Raw genomic sequence first — 15,783 nt, 5'->3', positions numbered from 1 at the left:
TTCCTGGTACTAATTCAGATGCATCAAAAACCACCCTCTCTGCCATGCCCTCTCTTCTGCAAGCTTTGTGATTCAGAAGGTACACCAGCTCAGCACCTGAAGCTCCCTCTCTACTGTTGCCATCACAGGGCTGGGGACTGAAGACCCCACCAGGCAGTGGCAGTGATGAAACTTCATGATTGAAAAGAGTGAAGGAAATGTTCTAACATTTAGGAAACACCCAGAAGTCCAGGAATGTCAAGGTCCCCGTGCTTCCCAGGACTGGAGTCTCCTCTCCAAGGCTGAAGAGCTACAGGGTCCTTTCCCCGAGTCATCCTGGTTTCCTTCCACTCATCCATCTCAAGAGGACAAGAGAGCAGGCTACACACAGCCCAGGCAGAACATGCCATGACCCCCTAACCTGAAAACAAGAAACCTTAGGAAATCATGATCTGCTAACCTGCATCCAGCTACAAATTCCTCCAGCACTCCTCTGAGCCTCTCTTCTGCTTTAGCCTTCGGCCTTCTCACAAGCTTCTCCACACTGTCCAGCCCCTGCTCCTGTGGAGAAAGCACAACATTCAAGAAGCTTGTGCCTGGCTGTGGGGTCAGAGTGAAACATTGCAAGGATGTGTTTGCCACAAATGGCTTGTGCCTTTCTGCGGAGCTGGGGATTGCGAGAGTGCTGCAGGTCAGTGCTGTGCTACCAGGGACTCTCTGGAGCCTGGGAATAACCTTAACGCTGGTTGTTAAAACACCTTCTGTCTCAGTCCTTGAGCAGCCACTGAAACACACCAGCAAGCTCAGCTTTTGGATTTCTTAAGCCCTAAACAGAAAGATGAGGCCCTTGGAAGAGACTGTACACCGCCCCACCGATAACAGCCTGAGGCCGAGTCTACTGGCAGCAGCATCTCTCCAGTGCACATGCAGCTCAGGATTGGCAGCAGAGGAGTTTGTTATCACAGATATGGCATCACTCACACCTCCAGGACCCTCCACCAGGCTGTGGCACAGCACAAGCAGCAGCTCTGCACTCACTGCCCTGTCCCACCTGCCCTTCAGGCATGTGGGACTGAGTCCTACAAGAGACATGGACTCGCATGGGGCAGGGTGAGGATGTTTAATGCAATCATCTCACAGAGCAACTGCATGTGCTACAAGGAAAGCACACCAGGAAGAACCATGCCACAGACAGACACCCTGAACACGCTACCAGGCGCTCTGCCAGCTTGACAATCCAGTTGGAAATGCAGAGTCTCCAGGTGTGATCCTCCCAGTAGCTCCACACGTACACGCAGGGTTTCTCATGCATCATGGGCAGGCAGCTGTATGACCTAAAGGGCAACAGGCACAGAAGGGTAGAGCTGCCGTTTGCAGAAAGCACTTATGTCACAATGTGGTCCTTGCACACCCAGCACAGGGGCAGTGTCTGGGCTCTGTCGTCCTCACAGAGAACAGCTTGTCTTGGGCCCTGTAGCACGGACATGAATGCAAGCTGCTGAATCTGCCCTTTGCTATCCCAAACTAGTGCACAGGCTTTCTAGCAGAAAGAGCAGCACGTGCCCAGATGAATGAGGCTGATGGGAGCGTGGGATGCTGCAGAGAGTTCTTGCTGCTATGTGACTGATTAGTAGCAGGCACAGAGCTCACAACGCAAACACCAAGACATTGCCAGGCCTGTGGGACAAACCAGGCAGCATTCCCAGAGCAAACATAACACCAGAAGAGCTTGTGTATGTGTCTTGCCTGCCCAGAATAGGACAGCATGTGCCAGAGTACTCTTCTTCTTCCTCACTGGATTCAAGCCCTTAGGATGCTGCTTGTTAACCAGAAAAAGGACTGCTGTTACTGATGGGTCACAGTTTCCCTTAGGCCCTGTCCTTGGCCACCTGCACACATCAAGCAGACATTGTAGGGCCTGTAGGGCTAATGGGCAACAGCAGTCAGTGAGACCATGGCAAGCTGCAGGGTTGCAAAGAGGAGAAACACCTGCACAGCACTCACTTTGTTGAGCAGACCTTTAAAAGTATCAGGAATAACCAACCTGTGAAGCTGGACAGGACCAGGGCAGGTGGGAAAAAAGGACAAAGACTCACCTGTCATACTCCATGGGCTCTGGTCTCTGGCTCTTCGTCACTGACTTGTTCAGTGCTGCGGAAGTTGGGGCCAGGACTTCAACATCCAGCTCACCATCTGAACCAGGGTCCAGCAAAGGCTGCTTTTCTTCTTTCACTTCTCCCTTTTCCACTTTTCTCCCTACTTTGGTCACAATCTCTTCAGCTTTGCCATAGTTTCCTTAAGTTAAGCATTGAACAGCAAACAGACAAGTGGGATCACTGTTAAACAAGTTTGCTCGCTTGCAAAATCAGAATACAATCATCCTGCCAAAAGAAGCACATGGGCATGCACTGCTTTTGGAACTTGCAGTTCAGTAGCATCCAACCATCAAGCATCACATGGACAACCAGGAGGTCTGAGAGGGAGCTGGACAATGCAAAGAAGTCCTCGTGCCTGCCACCAAGTTCCACCAGCTCCCCCAAATGCCTGCTAATTGCCATCTACACTCCTACACTGGGGTCAGCAGCAATCACTCAGGAAGACTTCTCAGCATCAAGCATCTCCACCCATCCAGCTTAGCAGGTGAGGGCTTGGACCTGCTCTCCTACCAGTTTCCCCATCACCCACTGCTGCAGCCCCTCAGCACCATGGCTAAGCCCAGCATCCTGGCTTCCCCTCCTCCGCTTCCCTTTTCTGCTTCCAAACCCTTCTACCACTTGGCACTCCCACTTCTCAGGAGAGCTTCAAACCACTCTTCCCAAACAGGCAGTTCATACGGATACTGCAAATCTCCAATCCCACAGGAGCACATCCAGACTTCTAGGATAACAAAGCACAGTGCACACTCCCTGGCCTCACCCCCCATCCTTCATGAGTTCTTGTTTTGGAGGCACAAACTTTGTAAGGGCTGGTACCTTAGTACTGCAGTGCTCACATGGCCTGTCAGATAGATTTTCACACTGTTCCTGTAGCTTCTGGACAAAGGGTTCTGGGGAATACCCACCTATAGAGACTTCAAAGCTGACAGGCTTGGAGCTGAGAGAGGAGTCCATCATAGTGGCTTCAAAGAAGGCAGCGAAGAGGAGGAATTCCTCTTTCCTTCCCAGTGCATTCTGAGCAAGGAGACAGAAATCAGCCCAAGAGCCTCCTATGCCAAAACACTGCCTCAGCAGAAATCTGGAGAGCACCAGGGCATGGCTGGTGCCTGCCAACCCTCCCAAAGAACATCAGTGGGATGCTGCTGAGGTCACCACCGCTGGGCTGCCAGACACAGGACAAGTTTTCTTGGAAATTCTAGGGGATTGGTGCAGAGCCACCAGGATTTGGATGGTGCTTGTGTAAAGCCACTGCACAGGTTTGTAGGTTAAGGGATGGTTACTGTACTAACACAGCTGCATCTTGCCTGCCTTTCCCAGGACAAGTAGAGACCCAGAGGCAGATAACAGCTCCCTGGCTCCAGGGGATAAAAAGGAAACGCTCAAAGGCAGCTGTGCCCTGGGAATAACACCCATGTGAGAGTCCATCCTGCACCAGGAAGGCAGCACACGTGGGGATGCTCCAGCTTTACTGTGAGAGGCTGAGGGTGTGGCCTTGGCCCTTGCAGAGGCTCAGAGAGCCCTGGATGGCCCAGCAATGGGCAGGCTGGGTTTGCTCTGGCACTGTTACACCAGCAAGTGATCCTACTGCCTCTTCCTCAAAAGGCCCATGCATGCTGCAGGATGGCATGGGTCAGCCATGCCAGCGCGGCAGGACTCACCTCAGGGAGTGGATGAAGCTCTTCCACTTCCACAATAACCTCCCCGGGCTGCTCGGCCTCCTGAGAACCCCCAGACTCCTCCTCTCCCTGCAGCTGGCTCAGCTCTTTGGCTTTCTCCTTGGATTTCTTACTTTTCTTCTTCAGTTTCAGTTTGCTTAGGGCACCTTTCGTCTTGTCCCCAAGCTTCCTCTCTGCGACACTGGGGCTACTGAAGATCTCCACTGTGATGGCCATGAGGATGCGCCCACGGTAAAAGATCCCCTCGCCCATGCCCTCGTTGAGGTCCTTGTGGATGTCCCGCAGAGCTGAGTTCTGGGGGGAGCCATACAGGTTCACCCAGGCTGGGCCAAACATGGGGTTAAAGCCTGCAGCAACAGGAACAGGGTCTAATTATACCACAGCGTGCTGCTGCAGAGAGACCTTCCCCCAAGAAGACATCCCAGGACACAGGAATGTGAGTGTCCTCCAGCCACTCCTGCTTCCCATTTCCAGGAGACCCCCATGGCCAAGCAGAGCATGCATGGCATGAGGCTGTTCAGGATGCCCTGCTCTGGGGACAGCCGTGCCAGGCCTCACCATTCCTGCCAATGTCTGAGATCTGCTGCAGGTCAATGTAGTGGGTAGCAATGGCCACATCACCAACATTGGCATCATCCAGCACCTGGACTTTTATCTTCCTGGCCAGAGGTGGGAACATCTCAATGAAGCTGATCTGCTCATTCCACTCAGGCTCAGTGGTGTTGGTCTCCACCGATGTTTCCCCCTGAGAAGGAGAAGGTGTGAAAGCCACACAGTCCCAGCCAGCTGCCAGAGCCTCTCTGGGAAGGACGTGTCCTCCTGCCCCACCTGCAGATGGTTTCAGGCAGGCTCTGGAGGTGGCAGTGTCCCTGCTTGTGCCCCATCCCAGCAACTGTGCTTCATCAAGGGGGGCTTGCCCAAGACCTCGGCTGTGCCCTGCACAGCCAAGGAATACTCTGGAAGCAAGCAGGCAGCACCACCAGACCCTGAGGTGTGGCAGGGTCCCCTGGGAGCACCCCCAGGCCTACCAGGCTTCCTAGGGACTGAATCTCATCTTGATGGATAAGATAGGACCAGAAACCCTGGGCTTGAGTGCAAGACAAGGGTCATCAGCTCAGTAAACTTTCCCAAGGGTGGCGAGCTTGCCACAGCTTGCCACAGAGGACTTCTACTATACAAGATTTATTTGACCCTCTCCCTATGTTTAGGGATACGAAATCTCTGCCTGCACAGCTAGTGGCTGTGCTCAGGGCTGGGGCCGTCTCCCGTACAGCTCTCTGCAGAGACAGAAGTCCCACGACAGCCTCCTCAACCAGACACCACACATCCACATGGCTCAGGCCACTGCCCAAGACAGCAAGACTTGGGCTCTCCCAGCTTATCTCTAGTGGGATTGCTGTGTCCCAGGGAGGCTCCTGGCAGCACCAGCCCAGTGCACGCTGCCAAGGGAGGATCCGCCTGGCCCCAAACAGACCCCCCAACAGACTCACCTGCTGCCCACAGAATGAGACCTGCACGTATGGGTCAATAAAGACTTTTTTCTCCCCTATGATCTTGGAGAAACCACCCATGATGCCCGCGCTCATGCTGGGCAGGCCCTCGGCACGATACAGCTTAATGCAGACCCTGGCCCAGGGTCTCTCTGCAGGGACTCTCTTAGGCAGCAGCAGGTTCCTGAAAGACAAATTCATGCTCTGGTCCTCTCCAGGAGCCCAGGAAACACAAGGATGGGAAATGCCCTGACTGGCAGGAAGTTTGGATCCTGACCCATCACAGGTCTCTTTCCCTAGGTCTTTCTCCATCAGAAGAGGAGAAAAAGGGGGCAAAAAAAGGTAGTGTGAAGAGAGACCTGACTGTTTTCACCAGGGCCATGCAAGAGCACACTGCACCTACCTTTCAATGTCCTCATCGCGGCTGCTGGAGGAGGTGGGAAGGGAGGTCACAACATCCCCACGTGCAGTGACGGAGATGTTGCACTTCACAAAGCCTTTCACACCTGCCCGGGTGTCTGTGGGGTCGCTGATAACAGCCCACTTCTGGAAAAACCTGTGATCTGAGAGAGAAGGGAAGGAGTTCCCTGTGGAGAACCCAGGTTACCATTTCACATCCCAACTATGTCTGCACAAAGATTGCCCTGACCCTGCCTCTGAAGGTGCAGGAGGTGTCACCAGCACTCGGACAGCCAGCAGGAGAAACAAGTACTGGTCTTCATGTGAACTAAGCACTTTAAAGCCAGGGTCCTCACCAGACCCAGCAAAGCATGAAGGGAACATCAGATTCAGACAAAGCCATAGTCAGGGAGCAGGCATGCAATGCAGTTGGTCATACCTGGTTGGCTGTACACTGTCACAACGTCCATCTTGAATGTTCCTATGCACATTTCCAGAAACGGTATGTTCTTTGAGTGAAAAACCTGCAGACAGCACAAATCCCCCTGAGCACCAAGAGATGTAGGCAGCCAGGTGACATGTCCAGACATCACTGAGGAGGACTGTTAAGAGATGCCCGTTCCCACGCACAGCTCAGATAGTTGTTGCGAGCTCCTTGTGCATACCAACCCATCTGAGTTAGCCTTAGGACAAACCTGCCCAAACATTCTCACAGAGCCCACCAGCCCACAGCCCTCAGTCAAACCCAGGCCAAGGCATATTCATGTGCAACCAATCCAGCTTCTTCTGCCAGCCCCAGATAAGACAGAACCCTAGAACAGACCAAGGGCAGACCTGCTCTCCCACAGAGATTCCTATGCCCATATCCTGCTGGGTCAGGGAAGACCCGTGCACCCACCAGGCTACTGTCCCTCCAAAAACTTGAGCTTTGCTCAGGGCTTGCTGAACCCACACCAGCAGAAGAGGCATGCAGCCTTTCACAGGGAAAGCACTGAAGACTGTGTGGTAAAGGGGGTGCTGGCTGGGTTTAGCTATCTTCAGAAAAGCCCCATGTGTTGGGGAAACCCCTGCACTTTGGAGAAGCTCCTGCGCTTTGGGCCAGGGAATTTCTGAAGACTGCTCTCTGCCTGCCTGGACTTTTCTACAAGCACTGCTGAGCTCCCCTCACCCAGTCAATTGCCTCCACAACCTGCAGGAAATCACCCCCAAAATAGCAAGGTCACAAGGCAATGGGCAAGAAACTGCCCCAGAGACCCTACTTCAGCAACTGGATGCAGAGAAAACCTGACACGGAGGAGATGGGAAGGCAGCACTGCCCAGTGCTAGCTCAGAGCAGGGCTGGTCTCTGCCCCACTGTGGCCAGAGGAAGACCCTTTGGTCTCTCTGCTGGGCACATAGAGGAGGGTGCAGAGAGCTGGGGATGAGCCTCTTTAACCAAGTAGTAAGTGATAGGACAAGAGGGAATGGCCTCAAGTTGCACCAGGGAAGATTTAGACTAGATATTAGGAAGCATTTCTTTGCAGAAGGGGTTGTTGGGTGTTGGAATGGGCTGCCCAGGGCAGGGGGGCAGTCCCCATCCCTGGAGGGGTTGAAGAGTCGGGTCCACATAGCACTGAGGGATCTGGTGGAGTTGGGAATTGTTAATGTTGGGTTAATGGTTGGACTGGATGACCTTCAAGGTCTTTTCCAACCTAGACAATTCTGTGATTCTGTGATTCTAAGCCTCTGGCTGGAAATCCTGGCTGGCAATGGTACCCTCGCTTTTCTCATCACTCCCATCATCTAGACATAGAAGCACTGTGCTGTGCTAGTTACTGACGAAGGATATAGAGGAGGACATACTTACAGAGATCTCTATGAGTCTGTGGAATAAAACGTCCCTTGGCTCATGGAATTCAAACAAAAAATACTGCAAGAGAAGAGCAAAACAGCTGAGCCCCAGGCTCCCAACATGGCTACACAAGCACCTCTGCCTGAGAGAGCAGCACCCCAAGCATCCCCTGCAAGGATGGCCCCACCACTTGGGACAATGGTAGGACAAAGACAGAGCCTCTGTCCGTATCACATACTTCATTGTAGAAAGGGCAGTTTGTTGACTTCTGTGTCACCGTGTGCCTCTTCTCCTCTCCAACCTTGACTACCACAAAGGGGTTAATGTTCACCCCCACCAGCTTCTGCGCTTCAATGATATTAATCCCAACCTGAGAAAATGTGGGAGAAGACCTTTGGATCAGCACTCTCCTCGTTTCCAGCTCCATCCTGAGCTTGTCTCAGCAATACCAGTACATAAATGTGCAGAGCTCTCTCGCCATAGGGGTGGACACTCAGGGCAGGCAAGAGCATGGCTGCTGGAATCTGCTATGGCCAGGACAAACCAAAATGGTATTTGAGATATTTGTTTCTTTCAGACAAGCAAGGAAATGAAATGTTAAATCCCCAGCACCTTTAGCAAAAATGGCCTCCCCAGCAGCACTGTCCCCACTCAGTTCATAATCCTAAGGGGATGCAAACCCACCGCTCCCACATGGTGGGGTCTACAGAGCATCTTGGAGAAGATGCTTTTTGTATCTTCTGCCAATATTTCTCTTTGCATCCTACTGGGATGGACACCATTGGAGAGACTGGAATGTGACTGTCTCATTTGCTGTGACTGTTTATGAGTCTGAGATGTGGAAGAAATGTTCTCACATTTTCTCTCAGTACAAGCACCTAGGCAGTTGCTAAGGTAAGGAATAATAGCTTCCAGAAAATGATGGTAGGAAATTCCACCCCCACAAAAGCTTCCTGCTTGGTCAAGAGGACCCAGCCCTGAAAAGTAGGAGACCAAAATGTGAGTCCATGTTTACTTAGAACCAGAGAAGGATATAAATCCATAGCCAGGCTAGGAGACCTGCCCTGAAATCTGCAGGGGAAAATGATGGGACTGAACTCCATTTCACAGTGGTTTCAAATAAACCTGATGTCAGAGCGTCGGCCAGAGCCACAGCTTCATACCAGCCTCCTGGCACCTCCAAGAAAGCCCTCTGCAGCAGCCATCCACCCCCAGCCATGTCCCACAGATGGTCCTGGGGACTCAGGCAGAGCCCTGGGGAAGCCCTGCCCAGGTGCTCTCCAAAGCTCTGCTCAGGCAGTGTTTTGCAGTGGCACATGTGGCTGCCACACTGATCCCCTTCTCCTGTACATCCATAGCTAAATACATGGCCCACAGAGAATTTCTGCTCTGGGCTGGCTAATGCTGAAGACAGCACTTATGGATGCAATTCATTCAGGGAATCTTACACCTTGCTCAGGGAAGCCACACAAAGCAACATGTCTTCATGCTAGAGGCCTTGCTGGGGTATGTGGCAACTGGAGAAGCCTCGGCCTGTAGCAGGGCAGTGAGGGACCGGCTGCAAGGCCAGAGGTGGCTGCAAGGACACGCACCCAACTCTGCAGTACCTGGAAGCTCTGTGGGGTTGGGGTGGCAAAGAGGTCCCGTGCGGAGCAAAGTCTGGAGCGGCTGCAGAGAAAAACAACCCAGGTGAGCAGGTCTCTTCATCTCCATGGACCTGAGCAAGCCCCCACCAAGGGAAGCAATGGAAACCCTTGCCCTGGGAATGAGCAAATCCCCAACAGTCTCTGTTTGGGGCCATTGGATATTGAAGGTTTGTGGCATTTTGCAGAAGCAGAATGCCAAGACATGCAGGATTCTGCCATGAGCTGGCACTTCCCACCCCAGGGCCCAAGAAGGGGCAAGAGAGAAGAGCATGCCATGGGTACCTCTTCACAGGGCTGAAGACAACGCCTGAGACCTCCACCTCAGACACATCATAGAAATCTTCTTCCTCCTCTTCCTCATCAGTCTCCAGGCCTTTTGCCAGCTTCCTGCCCAGTGCAGCGGCCCTCCTGTCCAGTTCACTCGCTCTCGGTCCCTCAGCTGCCCTGCAAACCCACCCCCCATCACCCATCGCATCGCCAGCCCTGCCGAGCAGGTTGTGCACTCCCACCACCCGGGAGGGTGTGCTGATACACTCAAGCAGGGCTACTTACTCCAGCTCCTCAAATCCAGGATTGTGGATGATTAACTCTGAACTGTAAGAAAAAGAGATGCTTTGCTGAAAAAACAAGTCTGTTACAGCTGTTCACTGATTCATTTAAGTAACAGTGCCACAGCCATGCTTCTGCTTGGCTCTTGGCAGGGACACAAGCGTCCTAAGAGTTTTTCCACTGTCCACCCTGAGTGCCTACTGCTTTGCCTCTGGCACTCCAGAAGTGACACTCCCCAGGCTTTACTGCCGCCTGTCATTCTGTCCATCCAGCCACCCACATCTCCCCCAGCTTTTGGCACCACCTATGTGCAGGGTGCCTGGGGTCTCTACAGGACAAAGCCACGCTCTCTAAAACTTTGCAATCACAAAGTCTTGCTCCCATCAGGAAGCTCCCAGAGAGGCTGATGAAAGGCTCCCAGAAAGGCTGCAGAAATGCTCTTGGGTTTGAAAGGACTCCCAGTGTGCAATGGGTTGTTGCAGTCCCAGGCTCTTTGTGAAGACAAAATATTTTCTTTCCAAGAGCCCTGCTCACTTATCACTGTTGTAGAGCAGAGATGCATCAGCCTAGCCAAAGGTGGAGAGCAAATGAGGCTGGATTGCACCCCAAACGCTGCCACTGGCAAAGGCAGCTGTACAAGCTGCCTGGAAATTTGCTCCTCCCTGGATTTCAATACCTGTCCTTCATCTGATAGGCAAAGTCCTCTTCAACCCAGGTCCCAGCTGAGCCATCTGGAGGCTGGTAGCGCAAATCCAATTCAATGTAGATCTACAAACAGAAAATTAAGCTGCCCGAGAGCTTGGCAGCCACAAAACAACTGGAGAAATGTCACATAAAAGGGGAGAATGCAGGAAACAAAGAAGTGAGATGCTGGTGGAAAAAAGAGGAAGAAAAAGGGTCACAACCCCACAAGAAGTCTATTTATTCCACATACTCCTTGTCTGCTTCCATCAACAAGCTAGAGATAAGTAAACTCCCTCCCCTTGAGCTTCCCAAACTCCATGATTCACTGAATAAAAGCTGGTTCAAGTTTCCAAATCTAAAATATACCACGGAGAGGCCCCTGAGAGCTGTCTTGGGGCGCTTTTGACAAGGAAGGTGGGGAGAGCCCTGCAGCAGAGCAAACTAATGGACAGGGGTTTGGAGCAGTCTCTCTGTGGAAGGCACGAGACAGCTGGCAGAGCATCCCCAGGCATGGCATCTTGGTTTAAAACACCACAGAAGACATAAACACACCCAGAGTCTGCCTCACAAAAGACATGGACTTAGTGTTAGTGATGAAAAAGCATGTCCAGAGAAGTATGGGGCACAATGGCTATCAGCACAGCTGGCACAAGCCTGAAAATACTTGGTCTGCAGGTGACCAGCCTGATCTCAAAACCACACAGACACACAAGAATTTCCCAGCAGAGGTTAAAATTGGAGAGGCGAAGGGTGTCACTTCTCAGTAGCTGAAGGGGATGTACAAGCTGGATTCATAGCTCAGTCCTTGGAAAACATGTGTTTCTGAGAGGAGAAATACAGCCCAAGAAAATGGTAGTACAGTGGCTGGGAAAGGCAGCAGCAAAGGCTGGATGGATACAGAAGCCTGAGATAAAGCTGGGTGAACAGCCAAGGCTCTGATAAAAACCCTTCAAACCACCAGGAGAAAAAAGGGTGCAAATAACTCAAGTCTCAGAGAACAGGACTTGGAATAGCAGGAAGGGCTTTGTTCCCACTTTGCTAAAGGAGCAGCCGTCGAAACAGCGTCTCTCCCTTGGGGACATGTCTCTTCCCAGATGAGCTGATGGATGGGTGTCCAGTCTTGCCTGCTCTACATCTGTCCCCCTCTGCACAATCAAAAACTAACCTGGCAAAACCGAATGCAGCTGGTTTTTGGTCAGAGCAGCTCATCAGCATGAGTGCTGCTGTTAGCACAAGGGAAGAGGCAGGCAGGGGAAAGGGCTGGGCCACAGAGCAGCTCTGACCTTACAGTGGTGTAAGTGCCCCTTGCTCGGTCCCCTCAAACCATTGCCAGCACCGAGCGCTGCCCAGGGACCGGGCTAGGCCCTGTCCCTTTGCTGGCACCAACGTCTATGCAATGAACTCCATCAGGCTAAAAATCATCCTGCAAACACTCAGTTTCCACCTGAACCTGCTCCCTGATCCAGCCAGCTCAGCAACACGGGAAGGCTCTACCTGTGCCACTGGGGCCCACAGCCTGGTGGCCGCAGAGCTGCATCCACATGCCACCATGAGCCAGGCTGTCTGTGGGAAGGGCAAACAGGGGTGCAGCACACGGCGGGGCTGCCCACCTCCACCTCTCCTCCTCCCGCCCTGCCTGCAGCCCTGGCACCAAGCCCTGCAGCAAACCATGCGTGCACACCCAGCTGGCAGGAAATGGCTCATTTTTTGTGTTCATTTCCCACCGGCATGAAGGGCCCAGTGAGCCTTGGCACGAGGGCAGGAGGGGAGCGGGACACACAGGGCAGAGCAGAGGGACAGGCAGGTGTCAGAGCCATTCACACTGCCCCAGACCACAGTTAAGCCATCCAGTTAGCACTGGTGTTTAACCCAAAAGCTCACCAGGGGTCCCGAGACCCCCTGCCACCTTCAGCCTCACCCCATCAGCTCCCCTCTGCTTCACACCCCGCAGCAGCCCACACCCACACCCATGCACTGCGTGGTGCCAGAAACAGATGAAATACCACTTTCTACATCCGCCGCCCAGACCTGGGGAGGTTTTACTAAGCCTCTCTCTGCTCATTCAGGACCTCAGCAGGTTTCCAAGGACCCAGCCCACCCCCCCACACTTCTGGATGCTTGATGGGTGTAAAGTGTCTGCACCCTTGCACAGAGAGAGCACAAACAGCAACACTCCCGGGCTCAGAGCAGCACCTTGGGCTCCCCCTCAGCCCGAAATCCACCTGGGAAGTGCCATGCAACGTTTACCACAAAGCTTTCTTGATCACTGTTGGCCAGGCTGCCTGCAGAGGACTTACACCAGTGACTCTCTGGTTCCTGTCAACAAGGGCCTCCCGGAGGATCAGCCTCCCAGACATCCTCAGGTGTTGAAGGCTGAGGACAAGGGTACCAAGAAGCCTGGAACAAAACCAGAGGTTACAGCAATACTGTACATAGCATCAGTGCTTACACCCTGGGGGAAGAGAGTACCAGGATCTCCACTCTCCTGCTCACAGCCCCTCCAAGATGCAGTGAAGTGTTGCAGCACTTTCCACAGGGAGTCTGGCAGCCAAAATACCTGAGACCCACTGACCCTGCAGCAGGTCGTGCCTCCACCCCAGTCATGCCCAGGCAGCTGCTTGCAATCAAGCTGCCATCCATGGTTAAAGGCTTGTGCAGATCCAGTCCCACTAAGCATGAAGGAGCTCTCCCCTTCAGCAGAGCTGGGATTCAAGGGAACCAGACTGCATTTGGGCACCCAGCAGAGCTGGGTTACTCTTCCCAAACAAAACTGGCAAGCAAAGGCTCCACACAAGGAAACACAGAAATAGGACATAAAGCCACGGCTGCAGGGATGTCTGCAGAAAGTTGGGCAAAATTTACCAACTCCAAAGGGGCTTCTTCCCAGGGAAGGGTCATCTGGCTCCCTTCAAGTGGTAGTAACACACACGGGATCTCATTCAGCCGCTCCTAACCCCACCTTGTGTTACTGCTATCTGAAGCCTGTTTGTATGTTTGCCTCCATCTCCCCATGGCAGCTGCCAGCAGCCGAGCTAAGCCCTGCATGAAGCTGAGCTTCCTACTGCCTGCTGGAAACCACCATCGAAGCATTTCACTGCCTGCCCAGGACCAAGACAGGAGGAATCATTCCTCAGTCACTCCATTTCAGCTGTGAGCTGCTGATCTCCATATTCCCTCTCACCTCCCTCTTCTCTGAGATGCAGAGCCTGTCTAGTCTCCTACCTTCAAGGAGCCTCTCTGCTCATGCCCGTCTTCCCCAGCTGTTCCAGCTCTGTGCTGCTGCCACAGAAAGGCTGCACATGCAGAAGCCCAGAGACCACAGGTCAATACAGCAGCACAACAAATTTTTCCCTTCTGTCCTTCCATACTCTACTTATTTTTGATCATCCCAGTGTGTTGACCACCTGCTTTTAAATGTCTGTCACCTGCCATCACTCTTGGAGGTGTGTGGATAAATGCCATCAGTGCCAGCCCAGTCATTTCCCATTGGAATTCTTCGCCAGCGCAATCAGGTCCTGGTGATTTGTTACTGTTTGTTTTATCTATTTGTCCTATAGCAGTTTCTATTGACATTTCAGTCAGAGACATTCCTCTGATCCAACTCCCATAAGGAAAACATCCAGTAAACAGTGACACAAGGTTCAGCCACATTTTCTGCTCTGGCCTTATCTTTAATTGTCTCACATGTGCTGTACTCATCTGTTTCCTCCACACCCTCTCCAGCAGGCTTGTGATGGCTTTGAAAAGGCTGTATTATTAGCTGCCTCTACAAAGTTGTTCCTGTTGATCTTTCTTCAGTTCATATATTTTGCTTATCAAAGTTAGCATCTTTCCCTGCATCCACACATCCTGGAAGGATGTGCCTCTGTTCCCTTGCTTGCTCCACCACCACTACTCAACCTGTCAGCTCTATTCTTGGCTTTCCCTGAAGTGTTTTACAACTGCTAGAACAGCCACTGAGTTCACAGCAATGTGTCTGTGCCACCTAGAAGCATTTTAAATTCTAGCTGACCCCTTAAATTTAAATTGCTGGCTTTTTTAAAGGTTAAGCCATACTACCACAGGCTCAGGGCTTTTTGCCACTGATAGGTATGTTGAATTTGGGTGCAGCATGGTCACCAGTCAACACATGGATCTACAGGGTAAGAGCAGGACCCCTCTCTGCTGCAAGTCCTGCCCCTGTAGTTCTATTTTTAGGGCCCTGTTTTACCCTTGTGCCACCTGGGAGTCTGATCTGGATCTTTAGGTAGTCTCTGTAACTGCTGGCACAACTCAATCATTCCCCTTATTTAACTTGATACATACAACATTGCTGCCCCACCAGAAGAAACCAGCTCCATCTTTCTTCTGTAACTTATATCCTGCTGATTTTCCTTCCATCAAATTTCCAATAAAAACATTTTCTACTCCCAGTAGGAAATTTTAAAGCCCAGTACGTAATTTTAAAGCCCAGTACGTCTCTTCCCCCACCTCTGCTGGTCACCCGAACAACCAAAGGACCTACCTGTTACTGAAAACCTTGCTGCAGTTGTAAACCTTAATGGACAGCACTTCTCCCATGACCAGCTTCCCATAGTGAGGCCAGTGGAAGAGCTACAAACAGCAGAGCGGGAAGAGATGACAGTTCATTCCCAGCCACACTTTCGAATGTTTGGTGGCCAGCTCGTCTCCCCTGCAGTGACTGAGCCAACGGGTGTGACAAAAAGCTGCCGTGGTGGGAGTTACTTTCCTGCTGGCCAGGGCAGACCCTGCAGCTGGGAGTGGAGGAAGGATGGGGAGGGGAGCGAGAGCCCCACCGGCAGCACAGGACCGCAGGTCAGCTTCTAAGGCAGCCAGAGCATCATCCCCCTGGAAAGAGGAGGGTGCTGAGGTCCCCGAGTTGGCAGGTTGTGGGGTGAGACGGGGCACGGGCAGGTGCAGAGGTACCTGGGGAGAAGAGCTCGCCCAGGGCAGGAACCACCAGGCTCAGGCACTTCGCAAAGCTGCGCCCTGAGGCTGTGATTCAGCAGACACCCCACCTTGGTCCCCTGCGGCTAGCAAGAGGGGAAGGTCCCTCCTGCCCCCCAAACTTTCTCCTCTTTCCCCAGGCTCCGGGGCTGCCGGAGGAACACTGCCCGGCCCCCTGCTCTCCCGGGGCCCCCTTCCACGTCCCATCCCTGTCCCACGGGCGACATCTGCGGAGGAGCCCCGGGGCTCCCCCCGCCCGCCGGCTTGCCCTCACCTCCCCGAAGACGGCTTCCGGGCCGCAGCAGATCTTCCTCGTCTTCTGGGTGAAGCCTTGGGAAGAAGAGGGGAAGCGTGAGGCGGCGGGGGGAGGCAGGCCCGCCCCTCCCTGCCGCCCGCCCAGCGCCCACCTCGGAAGCTGAGCTGCAC

General features: G+C 52.9%; 1 protein-coding gene across 1 annotated transcript in view; it reads right to left on the bottom strand.

Annotated features, from left to right (window-relative positions):
• LOC113490656 (fer-1-like protein 4) overlaps positions 1-15,783 on the bottom strand; it is a 40,264-nt gene that overhangs the window by 24,093 nt on the left and 388 nt on the right. The window contains exons 2-20 of the mRNA XM_026867214.1: positions 15,765-15,777; positions 15,632-15,687; positions 14,915-15,003; positions 12,708-12,807; positions 10,403-10,494; positions 9,730-9,771; positions 9,460-9,621; positions 9,139-9,199; positions 7,770-7,901; positions 7,547-7,609; positions 6,140-6,224; positions 5,705-5,864; positions 5,302-5,485; positions 4,370-4,556; positions 3,794-4,158; positions 3,041-3,149; positions 2,076-2,274; positions 1,193-1,313; positions 440-540 (exon numbers count right to left, since the gene is read on the bottom strand). Of these exons, the coding sequence (XP_026723015.1) occupies positions 440-540; positions 1,193-1,313; positions 2,076-2,274; positions 3,041-3,149; positions 3,794-4,158; positions 4,370-4,556; positions 5,302-5,485; positions 5,705-5,864; positions 6,140-6,224; positions 7,547-7,609; positions 7,770-7,901; positions 9,139-9,199; positions 9,460-9,621; positions 9,730-9,771; positions 10,403-10,494; positions 12,708-12,807; positions 14,915-15,003; positions 15,632-15,687; positions 15,765-15,777 (2,321 nt within the window). The remainder of the gene's footprint in view (positions 1-439; positions 541-1,192; positions 1,314-2,075; positions 2,275-3,040; positions 3,150-3,793; positions 4,159-4,369; positions 4,557-5,301; positions 5,486-5,704; positions 5,865-6,139; positions 6,225-7,546; positions 7,610-7,769; positions 7,902-9,138; positions 9,200-9,459; positions 9,622-9,729; positions 9,772-10,402; positions 10,495-12,707; positions 12,808-14,914; positions 15,004-15,631; positions 15,688-15,764; positions 15,778-15,783) is intronic.

This window comes from Athene cunicularia, unplaced genomic scaffold, assembly GCF_003259725.1.
Source record: "Athene cunicularia isolate RWA unplaced genomic scaffold, athCun1 SCF_2, whole genome shotgun sequence".
Taxonomy (NCBI): Eukaryota; Metazoa; Chordata; class Aves; order Strigiformes; family Strigidae; genus Athene; species Athene cunicularia.
Note: the sequence above shows the minus strand (reverse complement) of the source record. Positions and strands in the feature narration are given on the sequence as shown.